The 12,579-nt window shown below is 39.9% G+C and overlaps 2 protein-coding genes across 2 annotated transcripts; both read left to right on the top strand.

Moving 5' to 3' along the window:
• Positions 1 to 733: 733 nt before the first annotated feature.
• gnl3l (G protein nucleolar 3 like) lies at positions 734 to 4,619 on the top strand. The gene is made up of 15 exons (XM_028406159.1): positions 734 to 818; positions 914 to 957; positions 1,354 to 1,443; positions 1,513 to 1,629; positions 1,709 to 1,792; positions 1,895 to 2,030; positions 2,102 to 2,205; positions 2,317 to 2,461; positions 2,684 to 2,771; positions 3,010 to 3,187; positions 3,259 to 3,401; positions 3,489 to 3,625; positions 3,848 to 4,002; positions 4,096 to 4,267; positions 4,523 to 4,619. Exons 1-15 carry the CDS (start codon positions 806 to 808, stop codon positions 4,588 to 4,590), a joined length of 1,674 nt encoding a protein of 557 aa, XP_028261960.1. The 5' UTR covers positions 734 to 805; the 3' UTR covers positions 4,591 to 4,619.
• A 176-nt stretch (positions 4,620 to 4,795) lies between these two features.
• Positions 4,796 to 10,830, top strand: tfe3b (transcription factor binding to IGHM enhancer 3b). The gene is made up of 9 exons (XM_028406043.1): positions 4,796 to 4,969; positions 6,325 to 6,547; positions 6,667 to 6,891; positions 7,287 to 7,382; positions 8,130 to 8,241; positions 8,344 to 8,400; positions 8,597 to 8,672; positions 8,801 to 8,948; positions 9,271 to 10,830. Exons 2-9 carry the CDS (start codon positions 6,356 to 6,358, stop codon positions 9,730 to 9,732), a joined length of 1,368 nt encoding a protein of 455 aa, XP_028261844.1. The 5' UTR covers positions 4,796 to 4,969; positions 6,325 to 6,355; the 3' UTR covers positions 9,733 to 10,830.
• Positions 10,831 to 12,579: the final 1,749 nt, after the last annotated feature.

The raw sequence follows: 12,579 nt of genomic DNA, 5'->3' as shown, positions 1-12,579 counted from the left end.
ACATTCAAAAACCGTCTCATGACGCACAAAACACTAAAACAACTAGATCACACTGCACTACACACTAAACACACTTCACCACACACTAACTACACACTCCAAACACGCTAAATATCTGAAATCTGTCGCTTGTCCAAACTCGCTATCGCTATCACTATCTGTCATTCGCCGGCTTTTCTCCCACAATCTTCCCTTAGCAACTAAATACCACGTGGTCCCATAACCATTTCCTGATTGGTTGACGTGGTGCATTTTTCCACCAATAGCAAAGAGGGTGTCATGTCGCCGGTGTTTCCTGTATCTGCTCGCGTAAAACTCGCAGTAAACACCCAGCGAATGTGGCGAAAATGTTCATGAAAAAACGTTTATATTTTTTTATCATAACTCGGGTTTTACTTGACATATTAAAACAATTTAAAAACCTGTATATAGTTTGAAGTCCCCACTTTTAACACAAACTAAAACAGAGACTCAGCGACGCTGTTTCTTGCTGCCACGTGATCTTAAATTGGCCATGTGAAAAAGACGCGCAGGCGCGTCAATTGACCCGGGACAAAAAGGTTTATTTATTTTTCTTTATTTTGCGCTAAAGTTAATTAAATAATGACAATAACAATATCGTTCTATATCTATATACTCTCAGTATACACTCGGTTTGGACACAATTTTGAGGTTTCGATGTTATAAATTTAAAGGCTTTTATTTTGACATGTACCCGGATGCTATACGTGACGTCACCATCCGCGCATGGCCAACCTCTTGCCACACACGTGAAGTGAGAGGGGAACAGGACTTGGGAGAAGTCATGTCTAAAGCTAGTACGTATTTATCTCCTATGTGTAAAAGTATGGCCTTTTTGAATAACCATGTGTGGTTCTACAAGACTAGTGTTGTCGTGTGTTGCATTTTACAGAACAGAAACGCGCCAAACGCCTCGGCTTCCTCGGTAAATGTAAGGTAAGAACCGGGCTATGCCTGTGTGGCTAACTCCGTGCTGGAGCGTAGTCTTGACACTTCACTGGGGTAGACAGATGTGTAACAGACCAAAGTGCTTCACGTAAACATGTGTTGTGATTACTGTCAATAACAACGTTAGCAACTCTATATTGTAATTTTATATTGTGTTGTATTTAAATAGAATAACACATTTTGAAAGCTGGGACCCTTAAGAAGATCTTGGAAAATATATTTCTAAATGTCTTTTATTAGATTAGACTTACAGAGAGCTTTGTTAGTTAAAGTGTCACAGATGTGGTTTGTTAGTAAATCATTTCGTTTTCTTCACAGGTTCTATTGTGATGCATTTTAATTTTTGAAATTATAATAAACATATAATTATGACATATTCTGCAGGCTAAAGATGGACGGAAGAGCGATGCCTCAGGACGGACAGAGCAGCATGTTAAGGACCACAGAAAACCAGAGGAGGTCCGGAAGCAAAGGGTAAGTCCCTGTGTTGACTATATTTGAGGATGCAGTGCAGATAATGCTTAAGGTATCTTTCTGCTTTAGCTTCAAGACCTCCAGGAAAAACAGAAATTGTCCAGAGAACGAGAGCTGATGAAGAGGAGGAATTTGCAAAGCTTTCAAAATGACATCCTACAACGACAAAGAGAGTTTGAACAGAGGGTAAATATTAGCTTGCTTAGGTAGCAGCATACAATATTATTTGCTGCTGAATTAACATTTATTTTCTTGGTGCTTACAGGAGACAGAAATGCAGAGTTTGGAGAAGCATGTAAACTTTGAAAATGAGAATTCAAGAAAGGCCTATTATAGAGAATTTAAAAAGGTATGTGACTTACCTGTTACTGCAGCACGTTTAGACAAAATAAATCAGAGTAGAGTAGACTTGATCACACTTTGACTGTGTTTTTTTTCAATGTGTTTTAAGGTGGTGGAGGCCTCAGATGTGATTTTGGAAGTCTTGGATGCACGTGACCCCCTCGGCTGCAGATGCCCTCAGGTAGAACAGGCAGTTATTCAAAGTGGAACAAACAAGAAAATAGTTTTAGTTCTTAATAAAATTGGTAAGTAACCTACTAACAACATTATTTTATATTTGTCTGTAAAATATGAAGTAGTTTTAATTTGATTATAGATTTGGTGTCAAAGGATATTGTGGAAAAGTGGATTAAATATCTACGAAACGAGTTTCCCACTGTGGCTTTCAAAGCATCGACTCAGCAGCAGACTAAGAACTTGGTAAGAAGTAACACATCATTTAAACATGAAACATGAAAGCGCTATTATACTATACAAAATATGCATTTAACATGGACACTATTTGTCATTCTATGTCGGCTGCAATGGTAGAAACGCAGTAATGTGCCTGTGATACAAGCCCCCGCAGAGCTTCTCAGCAGCAGCGCTTGCATTGGGGCAGAGTGCTTAATGAAGCTACTCGGCAACTACTGCCGCAACCTGGATATAAAGACGGCCATCACTGTAGGTGTTGTGGGTAAGCACCACATCCAGTTTCACCTGATTGTCTGTACAGGCCACATATTGGTGTCACAGAAGCAGCAGGTCACATGTCTTTTAAAGTCAGCCAGGGTCCCAGTCATTACTAGTCAAATGTGTAAAACATGAGAACACCTGAAAATGGCTTGTATAGACAAATGATCAACATGATTTTTGTTGTTGTGCAAGATGAATTTATTTTGTGCAATACTGCTTTCAGGTTTCCCTAATGTAGGAAAGAGCAGTTTGATCAACAGTCTGAAAAGGGCACGAGCATGTAATGTTGGAGCCACACCTGGTGTCACCAAGTAAGTCTGAACAGAGATGGACTACTATCCAGATAACTCTGTTGATTTCTTCATGTAACGTAACAAAGTAATGTTGTTGTCATTAAAGTACAACTTTAATGACAAATGACTTTGATACAAATTTTTTTTCTTATACAAAGATCAAAATGTGTATGTGTATAAAGAAAAATGCCCCCTCATTATTCATGAGTTGGCTGTGGTCTTAATACTGTTAATGATAATTTTTTTTGTCTTTCAGATGTCTTCAAGAGGTACATTTGGACAAACACATTAAGCTTCTAGATTGCCCTGGCATTGTCATGGCAACATCCACCACAGATGCGGCAATGATTCTTCGGAACTGCGTGAAAATTGAACAGCTCGTAGATCCACTCCCACCAGTTGAGGCCATCCTCCGACGCTGCAACAAGACGCAGGTATGTGATGTCACCACTTCAACATGGATGATGGAGGATTGTGTTACACACTTACACTGTTGGATGTACAGATTATGGAGCACTATGGTGTTCCAGACTTTCATACACCTTTGGAGTTTTTGGCCTTGCTTGCTCGTCGGCAAGGCAAACTAAGGAAGGGAGGACTGCCTGACTCGGACAAAGCAGCTAAAAGTGTGCTAATGGACTGGACAGGGTTAGTAAAAATCGCTGTATTTAAAAAAATGTTAAACCAATGTGTGTTCTTAGAACTGTGTTAATATTATTGTGTTCTATTATTCAGGGGAAGGATCAGCTACTTCACGCACCCGCCAGAGACGCACACTCTTCCCACACATGTCAGTGCTGAGATTGTTACAGAGATGGGTAAAGCCTTTGACTGGGATGAGCTGGAAAAAGGCAACCAGGAAGTGCTTGCAGGTAAACACAACATAAACAAGACCAATGAAAATTATTTTGAGTGCATGTTCTCTCCTAACATCTACTAACATGTAAACTCTTGACAGGATGCATTCACTAGTTGAATACTGTGATGATGATGATGATGATGATGATGATGATGAAAGCAGATGACCTCTTTATAGTAGGAATAAATAAATAATTTTGTAATTAAAAATGCTTTATTTACTTCTTGTGTTTCAGTGTCATCTTGTCCTGACGTTCAAATGGGATTCTGCATGGAAACAACTGGAATGACAGAGGGGGGGCAGGTTGACCTGCACATGGAAAGAGGCTCAATGGAAGAAGCAGCCATTAAAGATGAAACTGAATCAATGGAGGATGAACAGGATTCAGAGGTAACAAACAGCTTTGATCTAAGTGATAATGAGTAGTAACAGAGGCCATCTTGCTCAGTCTTTCTGTCTTTTGTTCTATCCCTCACGGTACAGTTTGGTCCAATGACAGTGGAAATAAAATCACAGAAGAAGAATGACTTACCTGCAAATACTGCTGGACCCAAGGCTCCAGATCTGAAGGATATCTTGAATGTAGATCCTCTGCAGCAGGGCCAGGCACTCATGGCCGCCAGAAAGAAGATGAAGAAGCAACAGAAAAGAGCTGGTTTGTATACATTTTTTGGTCTCAGTTTTACATCGTACATCTTGCGTGGTCTGTTTGAGATGTTTCAGTTCATTCATTTATATCAAACTATTACAAACTGTACAACTCCATATTAGACCAGATACAAAATATCTCATATCTTCAATCTTCAATGAAGCTTAGCCAGGCTTATTGGTGATATTTTTCACTCTACGTCTGACACTGCTGAATTTTAAATTACATTAATAAAATGTATTCTTTTTCTTTTCTTTCCAGACAAAATTGCCACCAAACTCTCAGACACACTGACATCAGCAATGGACTTTTCATTTTCAGACAGCTGATACACTAATAAAGGTTTAAATGACTATTACATGTGTTTGTGTCAAATCTCTTGCATCATTCAGATATGTTGTTTGTTGTATGTAGGTGCCATTTGCAAGGCGTTTAGTTTTAGGGACAATAGGCTCGTTAATCTTGTAAACATTTTCTAACAATCATTACAAACAGCTGCTTTTAAAATTACAGCGTTACAGCTTTCAACCACTTCCGGGTAATATGCGTATGATGACATCAGCGCGTCGGGACGAGGTAAACAACAGTGAGGTGCCGAGGGTAGTGACAATTGCGTTTGTTTTTTAATCAACCTTACGAGATGGCAAAGAAAACGGAGGGCTACGTGGATGTATGGATGTGATAACGTAAACCAAATCTACTTCAGCAGTATGTATCTTCAGTTACTTAGCTATGTAGCATTAGCTAGTTAAGCAACTAACGATTGCTAACTAGCTAGTTAGCTAAGGTGTCGCTTCCCGTTTTGACTTTGTGATTATTTCTCTCGGAACGCTTGAAATAACGCAATTATTTTCCAATTGGTCGTTGTATGGCTGTTAAGACAATGTAAACCTTACACAACCCCCCGTTACATATCCACACTAGGACCGTAGGTGTGGGCCCGTTAGCAACACTGAGCAGTCGAGTGAACTCTGCTAGCTAAGTCATGACAGTACAACCACAGCTCGCCAAAAATAGAGGTTACGAAAACGGCTAAAAGTACGCTAGCAACAACCACCAGTGGAACCAGTATAAACGACCACCAGAACATTAACGTTAACAAGTTAAAAAGCCCTATACTATAGTGTATAGTGTTTACCAGTAGTTCACGAGTAAGATAGTTTCCAAACTCCTGTAACTCTTTGGACATAGAATATATATATATATATATATATCAGTCAATGAAACTGGATTTTGGAACTGATGCTATAGTTACTGAATCATACTTCTAACACTAAGACACTTTTAATAATGGCAAGTCAATAATTCTGGCTCATTGAAAGAAAAATAGAGAGTATCTGTCTTACCACTGAATTTACAGCTTAAAAAACATCAGTGTAGCAATTTATGCAGTAAATGATGACCCTGGAGAACACTGGATGTCCATTACCTGGATCCAGTCCTGCTTCGTGTGCAGGAAATCTTAACATGAATCTGTACTGACTTTGTGACTTTGTGGCAGTTGAATCAAGTTGAGCTGATGGGGATATTTCTGTAAGAGTAAGAAGTGTTTTACAGGCAGCTGTTGTAAGGCTTTAGAATGCTCAGTTTTCAGGACAGCCCGAATAGCAATGATTCTGTTTGTACCTGGTCTTGATGCTGCTGACAGAAGGCTTTATGTGCCTGAATTACATGTTCAGGTTAAGGTCAAGCCAGGTTCTGAGACATCTTAAATGTTGATACATTTAAATAGAGTATGGCTGTAACATTTGGATATGCAACAAAAAACATAATTAGAATGCACAATGCTACAATGACTGATCCCAAGGACTGTGTAATAAATATTTAAGTTTTACCCAGACCCACCCACTGAGGTCTGTAACCACATATAAACCATGTTTCCCCACCAAACAGTTAGAACTGATGAAGCTGCTTGGATGAGCAGCGAAACGTCTTCAAGAAAACTCTACAAGTCCAGACGCCTTGCTTCAATCTTCTCTACGTATGATGACCTAGATGACTGAGAATCTTCATCAACATGTGTTATAAATACTTGCTCTTCTTGTTTCGTCATTTGTTCCCAGCTCCATCCCAAGGTTTGGATCAGCCTCAGCCATGTCGTCACGTGTGTTGCTGCGACAGCAGCTGATGAGAGAGCAAGCCCAGGAGCAGGAGAGACGTGAGGCTCAGCAGCAGGCCACTGCCTCTCAGCTCCGGGCCTCTGACTCAACTCCAGCTATCTCTGTCACTCTGCCCCCAAATGCTGCCCGTCCCCCTCCAGCACAGGTGCCTGTGGAGGTGCTCAAAGTAAGAGTGGCTTTATGATATGGCAATTTTTGAATGGCAATTTTTTAAAATCCTTTAAACCTAACTGCTTTAGGTTTTATATGAAAACAGAAATCCATAATAACTGTTTAAATGTGCAGGTGCAGACCCACTTGGAGAACCCCACCAAGTACCACATCCAGCAAGCACAGAGGCAACAGGTGAAGCAGTACCTCTCCACCACTCTGGGAAATAAGGCGGTTACTCAGACTCTGGGTGTATCCCCAGTGCCGCAGTCCAGTTCTGCCCCTGAAGTAGCCCCTACTGCCAGCAGTGCCCCTAACAGCCCTATGGCTCTGCTTAACATCGGATCCAACAAGGAGGAAGTATGAAAAAGTCTTTTGATACTAGCAGTTTAATGGGTTTTATTTTGCTGGTACAGCAAATTACACAACCATGTGAAGTGTTGCCTTTCTGCAGACCAACAGTGTGTTTTAGGGAAGTTAAATATCTGCTCACTTCTTGTTAAATGACTTTGTGTTTGTTCTGTAATGACATGGCTGAAGGTCCCACTGTGATGATGCATGCCTTTTATTATCATACCCTTGTTGGCCTGTTGTCACAATAAGATGTTAAATACTGCACCTACAGTTTAACCATGCGCATACCCCTCTCTTTGAAATCAGGCCTCTGTATAGTAGTTCTTCATGTTGGAATGCAGACTGTTTTAGACTACAGAACACTAATATATATATATTTTTGTTTATTTTTCTTTATCTAGATTGATGATGTGATTGATGACATCATTAGTCTTGAATCCAGTTTTAATGACGACATCATTACATTGATTGACTCAGGTCTTCAGTTGCCAAGCACGGTATGATGAACAATGCATTTTATTCGATTTGGAATACTTCCTTTTGAAAGTTTCGTCTAGTGTTATTTGTACAGTGACAGAATAACACTGAATTTCAGGCTCTCTTTTTTTTCCTTTGTGGGTTTTCTTTCTTTGAATGGACAGTCTCTTTTATGTGTGAAATTCTGAAGTTGTAGGAGTAAATATACACTTCTGGCACACAGTTACCATTCGTCACAAAAGTGCTGCCTGGGCGGAGTAAGACTATCAGTCAGAGCAAGAGAAAGCAGCGAGACAAAGTGGATTGTGCTCATAAATAGTGCCCTGTACACTAATTTGTAGGAAAGGTAGTGCGTGACAAAGTTTTACTGCAGCACAAAAAAATGAGGATTATGGTGATGCTTTTGGAGGATAAGAAAAAGAAGCAGAGTCAGGTAAATGCTTTTTAAGCTAAGTTTGAATTGGTATGATTCAGTATGTGAAAATAGAAGATAGTGTAGGTGGCTGAAACTGTTATGCTTAAGGGGCATTAAAACATACGTTAAAATATTTTTGTATTGTCTTACATTTTGTTGCGTAGTGCAGCATTTACAGTAATAGCACCAACGCAGCTGTGAGTCTTATTTTGAACTTGAGGAACTGGTTGCTCTGAACTGGTTGCTTTAAACTGACACAGGAATGGGGAAGATGTCCTTACAGCATATTTGCCCTTAGGGGATTATATTAATCACTTTCTATTCAGATTTTAAGATTTTGTTTGTTGTGTAGCTCCCAGGAAATCTATTGGATGTCTACCATAGCCCTGGAATGGCAGCACCTACTCTTACAGTCAGCAACTCCTGCCCTGCTGATCTTCCGAAAATCAAAAGGGAAATTACTGGTACACGAATTTACATTCATAAAGATGTTTTTGTTTTGTTTATTTTGTTATTTAAACTTTTTATGGTGTTGAATAACTTTTTTGTATGAATGTGTTTCACAGATGCAGATGCCAAAGCACTATTAAAAGAAAGGCAAAAGAAAGACAACCATAACCTCAGTAAGTTGACTGTCCAATAACACCAGTACTTTCACTTCTTAATTGAATTTGAAGACAGAATACTGATGGAGCGGATGTGACAGCATAATGCAATCTTAAGATCCTAGCATCGAGCTACATGTTCATGCAAGCCTGCTTACTGTCAGCTGATTGTTGAAGGAAAACTCATGTCTTGGTTTTTCTTTCTTGCTTGCAGTTGAAAGAAGACGAAGATTCAACATAAATGATCGTATAAAGGAGCTGGGTACTCTGATACCCAAGTCAAGCGACCCGTAATTATTATGATATTGACTTCTTTCTGCTTAGTCATATAGCACTTTTAAAATTACAGCATTTAAATGTTTTTATTTTATTGCCAGTAAGCTAGAATGTTGTGTATTTCTGCTGTGTTTCCTGACAGAGAGATGCGTTGGAACAAAGGCACCATTCTGAAAGCTTCTGTGGACTACATTAGGAAGTTACAGAAGGAACAGCACAGGTCCAAGGATGTAGAGATGCGACAGAAAAAGCTCGAGCAAGTGAACCACAGTCTATTGTTACGCATCCAGGTCAGTGTTTAACAACTTGTGATGATGACAGGATTGTGTGTGATAAGTTGATGAAGATTCTCCATCCAGGTCATATTCATTGAGACAATTGAAGCAAGGCATCTGGACTTGTTGTGTCAGGACTTGTTGAAGCAATTATAGAGTTTTCTTGAAAAACAACAATTATGTGTATATAGTCAATCTATTCTAACACAATAAAACTCTGATGTTTGTTTCACTGTCAGTTTGCAAAAAACAAGTGCAGACATTTTAAGTCTTTTAAATGTAAAAAACAGCACACCTGTGCACCTATCTTAATGTATACATGCTCCTCTCTCTTAAGGAATTGGAAATGCAGGCAAGGCTCCATGGCCTCTCGACCTCCAGCAGCATGTCATCTACTCTGAGCTCTGATCCCTCACTGCTCCCGCAGCAGCAGGCAGTTCCACAAAGCGGCCAGTCACTGCCTCCCAACACAGGAGGACCTTCCACCCAGAACCTCCTCAGTCTTGGAGCCATTGGACAGCCTTTGCCAGCCTCCTTCCTGTCCCCACCATCCTCAGACTCTCCTGCAGGAGTCACCATCAGCAGCCCGCTGGACCTGGGCAGTCTGAGTTTTGCTGAGCTCGATGACAGCTCTGCTTCAGCTCTCTACCCTGATGTGGGATTGGGAGATATTCTTATGGATGATGGGTGCACGCTGTCTCCAGAAACAGTGGCTGAGCCACTGTTTTCCCCTTTGTCACCAGGTGCCTCGAAAACCAGCAGTCGCAGGAGCAGCCTTGAAATGGATGAGGACTTATGAGCTGGTAGGACTTATGATGAGCTGTGTGCTGTCAGAGAGTGTCTGTAGGGACAAGAATGTCAGGGGCTGCAGTCTGTACTTAAATAATACAAGTCTGTTTATAGGACTGAGCTTAAAAGTAGCTGTCATTAAGAACAAAACTAACGTGAACATCAGGACAGTAAGTTCTTGGATTTTTTTATGCCACACAGACCTTATTATTATTGTTGTTCCTGTTTGGAGCTGGTCAGATGATTAGTCTGGATTTTAAATGCAATCTTATTAAAATGGAATATTGTATAATAGAGGCATGGACCTAGCATTAAAAATAAAACATTCTTTCATAGTTTTTAAGATTTCTTCAGAGATTTAAGAGGTTTCAAATTTTGCTTGAATTTATTACATACTTATTTTATTTGTAGGGAGGAAAGCTGTGAGGTGTCTTTTGCATAAACAACTGTTGAAGAGCTGCCATTATACAGTTTTTGTTTCTTTCTTTCTTCAACTGACTGGAATCAGGGTTTGTTCATAGCATGCTCATCCATGGTGGGTTATTTCACCAGCAGCTACAGAAGGGATTTTTGTAAAGTGAATTGGCACATTGTGAAGTATTTACTGCATATTGTATATAAGAGAATTTTATTATAAGCAATTTTATTGCACCTTATTTTATGGCAGTCTATGCATTTTCTGAAAGCTTTTGTCTGTTTTATTACTACTACACACAGTGGACAGCTAATGCCCAGATCGCATGTATTTGTAATGAACCTTAAAAGCAGTGGAAAATCACTTGCTGCTGCAGCTAGTTAGCCAAAGCAGGATTTTGTTTTCTTCCAGTGTAGCTACAAATTTACGAATCAGTTTTTTTTATTTTTTAAAATATTCACTCTGTCTATAGAAATGCAAGATGTATGAGAAATGCAAAATTTTATCCTTTTACAATAGTACTGTAGTTGACATGTTTTTTTGATACCTGATAAATTGACAAGTGGTTTCTCCAGACTAATAAATGTTGTCAGTAACCGTTTGCGTCGATTAACCGTGATGATCACTGAGTGACTACCATTTAGCATGTTGTACTAAGACTGTTTGGTTTTGTTTTGTTTTTTTTTTGGGTGGGGTGGGGTGGGTTTTGGAGGGTGGGGTCAGGATCAAAAATGATATACCTGATAATGCTCTATAGCTCATTGTAATGTTAACTCAGGGGGCTCTGACCCTCTGACCCTTTTAAACCAACCACTAGTTTCACCTCTCTAATAATGTATAAGTTTGTGTTGAGTGGAACCTGCAATGCAATTATTATTCTAGAAAATTAAGGTTAGAAAGGCATTTAATTTGTTAGGCGCTTAACACACCTATATGTATAGTTATTCAATATGTGTTTGATAAAGTACCTGCTTTTGTTTTGTTGTTTTTTTAACACCGATGTCTCCAACAGATAGTTAAAGAAGCCAATAAACATCTGTATGTATCTGATGGTTTTGAATGATATTGGTTATCGTTATTTTTAGGTGTTCTCTCCTCTTCAGTCAGTTCTCTGAGGTGCTGTATGGTTTTAGCTAAAAACAGCTCTACTCCATCACTCATTGTTGCTATTAGTGTTGTTTATACTCCCATGAAATTAAAGGACCATTGTGTGGGATTTATTAGCAAAAAAAATAATATATTCATAATTGTGTTTTTATTCAGTGTTAAAGTGTCAGCCATCACATGTTCTCCTGTACAGTTGGACAAAAAAGTTATATGCATTTGATTGTATGATGCAGTCTCACCACTAGATGTCAATAAGTCCTACACACTGGCCCTATACTACTTACGGTCAGCTCATGCATAACTGCTCAAACCATGTGGTTCCCTGATGTGCTAACATTGACTGTTATACATAAACACATGTGTCTTGTCCCTACAAGTTGGCTTTCAAAGGATTTTAACAAATAAATGATTCTTGTTGAGTTGTGTCTGGATGTTTTCCTTTTTTAAACATCAGTGGTAAAGCATTTGGGAGATTTCCATAGCAAGGTCCAAGCACTCTGTAGCCTGGAGGCAGATGTCACAGACAGGACAGTCACACAGGAAGCAGCGAACACCACAGAGGTCACAGTGATGGATGATGTCCAAGAGAGGCTGCAGGATGGTGGGCTCACAGCCACAGAAGGATGAGCACAATGCCCAGATGCAGCTGTTGCACCCTCTTAACGTGGCCAACAGGCAGTCTAATGGATGGCAGAAGAGGCAGGCCAAGAGGATTGCAGCACAAAGGTCTTACATGGGAAAGAAGACCAGTGCGGTAGTGAGGCACACATAAGAAAGAGGAGATCAGACAGGAATACACCGTGGTGTCCTTACCTTCTCCCTCAGGCTCAGTGTGTGTGGAGGTTTGGAGGCTTTCTTGACTCCTGCTGGTTAATGTGAAGGACTGGCTCACTTCCAGGATGGTGCATGCGTCAGCCGAAGGGAGAAGATAAGGTTTTGGTTCCTCATTCTCAACAGAACATGGGCCAGAGATGGACTCCGTTTTACTCATTGGTTTATTTTGCAGGTTGCAAATAGGAGTTTCTGTGCCGGACATAAAAGTAAACAGAAAACACATCCTCATGAAAACTGCTTTTAAAGGAAAAGAGAATTCAATAAACAGCTCACCTGTTATTTCCTGTGAAAGTACATTCACAGGGATGTCAACTGAAGATAATTCTGATTCCTCAATGAAGACGTGCTCTGAAAAATATTCTGAAAAATGGCACACAGAAATCCAAACTCTCCTAAAAAACTGCAATTCACCCCTTCTTCTCTCTCCTTTGTGAACATATACCTGTCTGATCTCTGATGAAGTTGAGTGTAACGGGTGACTGTGAAGCAGTGGTGGTTTGT

Source organism: Parambassis ranga, chromosome 5, assembly GCF_900634625.1.
Source record: "Parambassis ranga chromosome 5, fParRan2.1, whole genome shotgun sequence".
NCBI classification, from domain to species: Eukaryota; Metazoa; Chordata; class Actinopteri; family Ambassidae; genus Parambassis; species Parambassis ranga.
The sequence above is the reverse complement of the archived record's forward strand: the minus strand, read 5'-3'. Positions and strand labels throughout refer to the sequence as shown.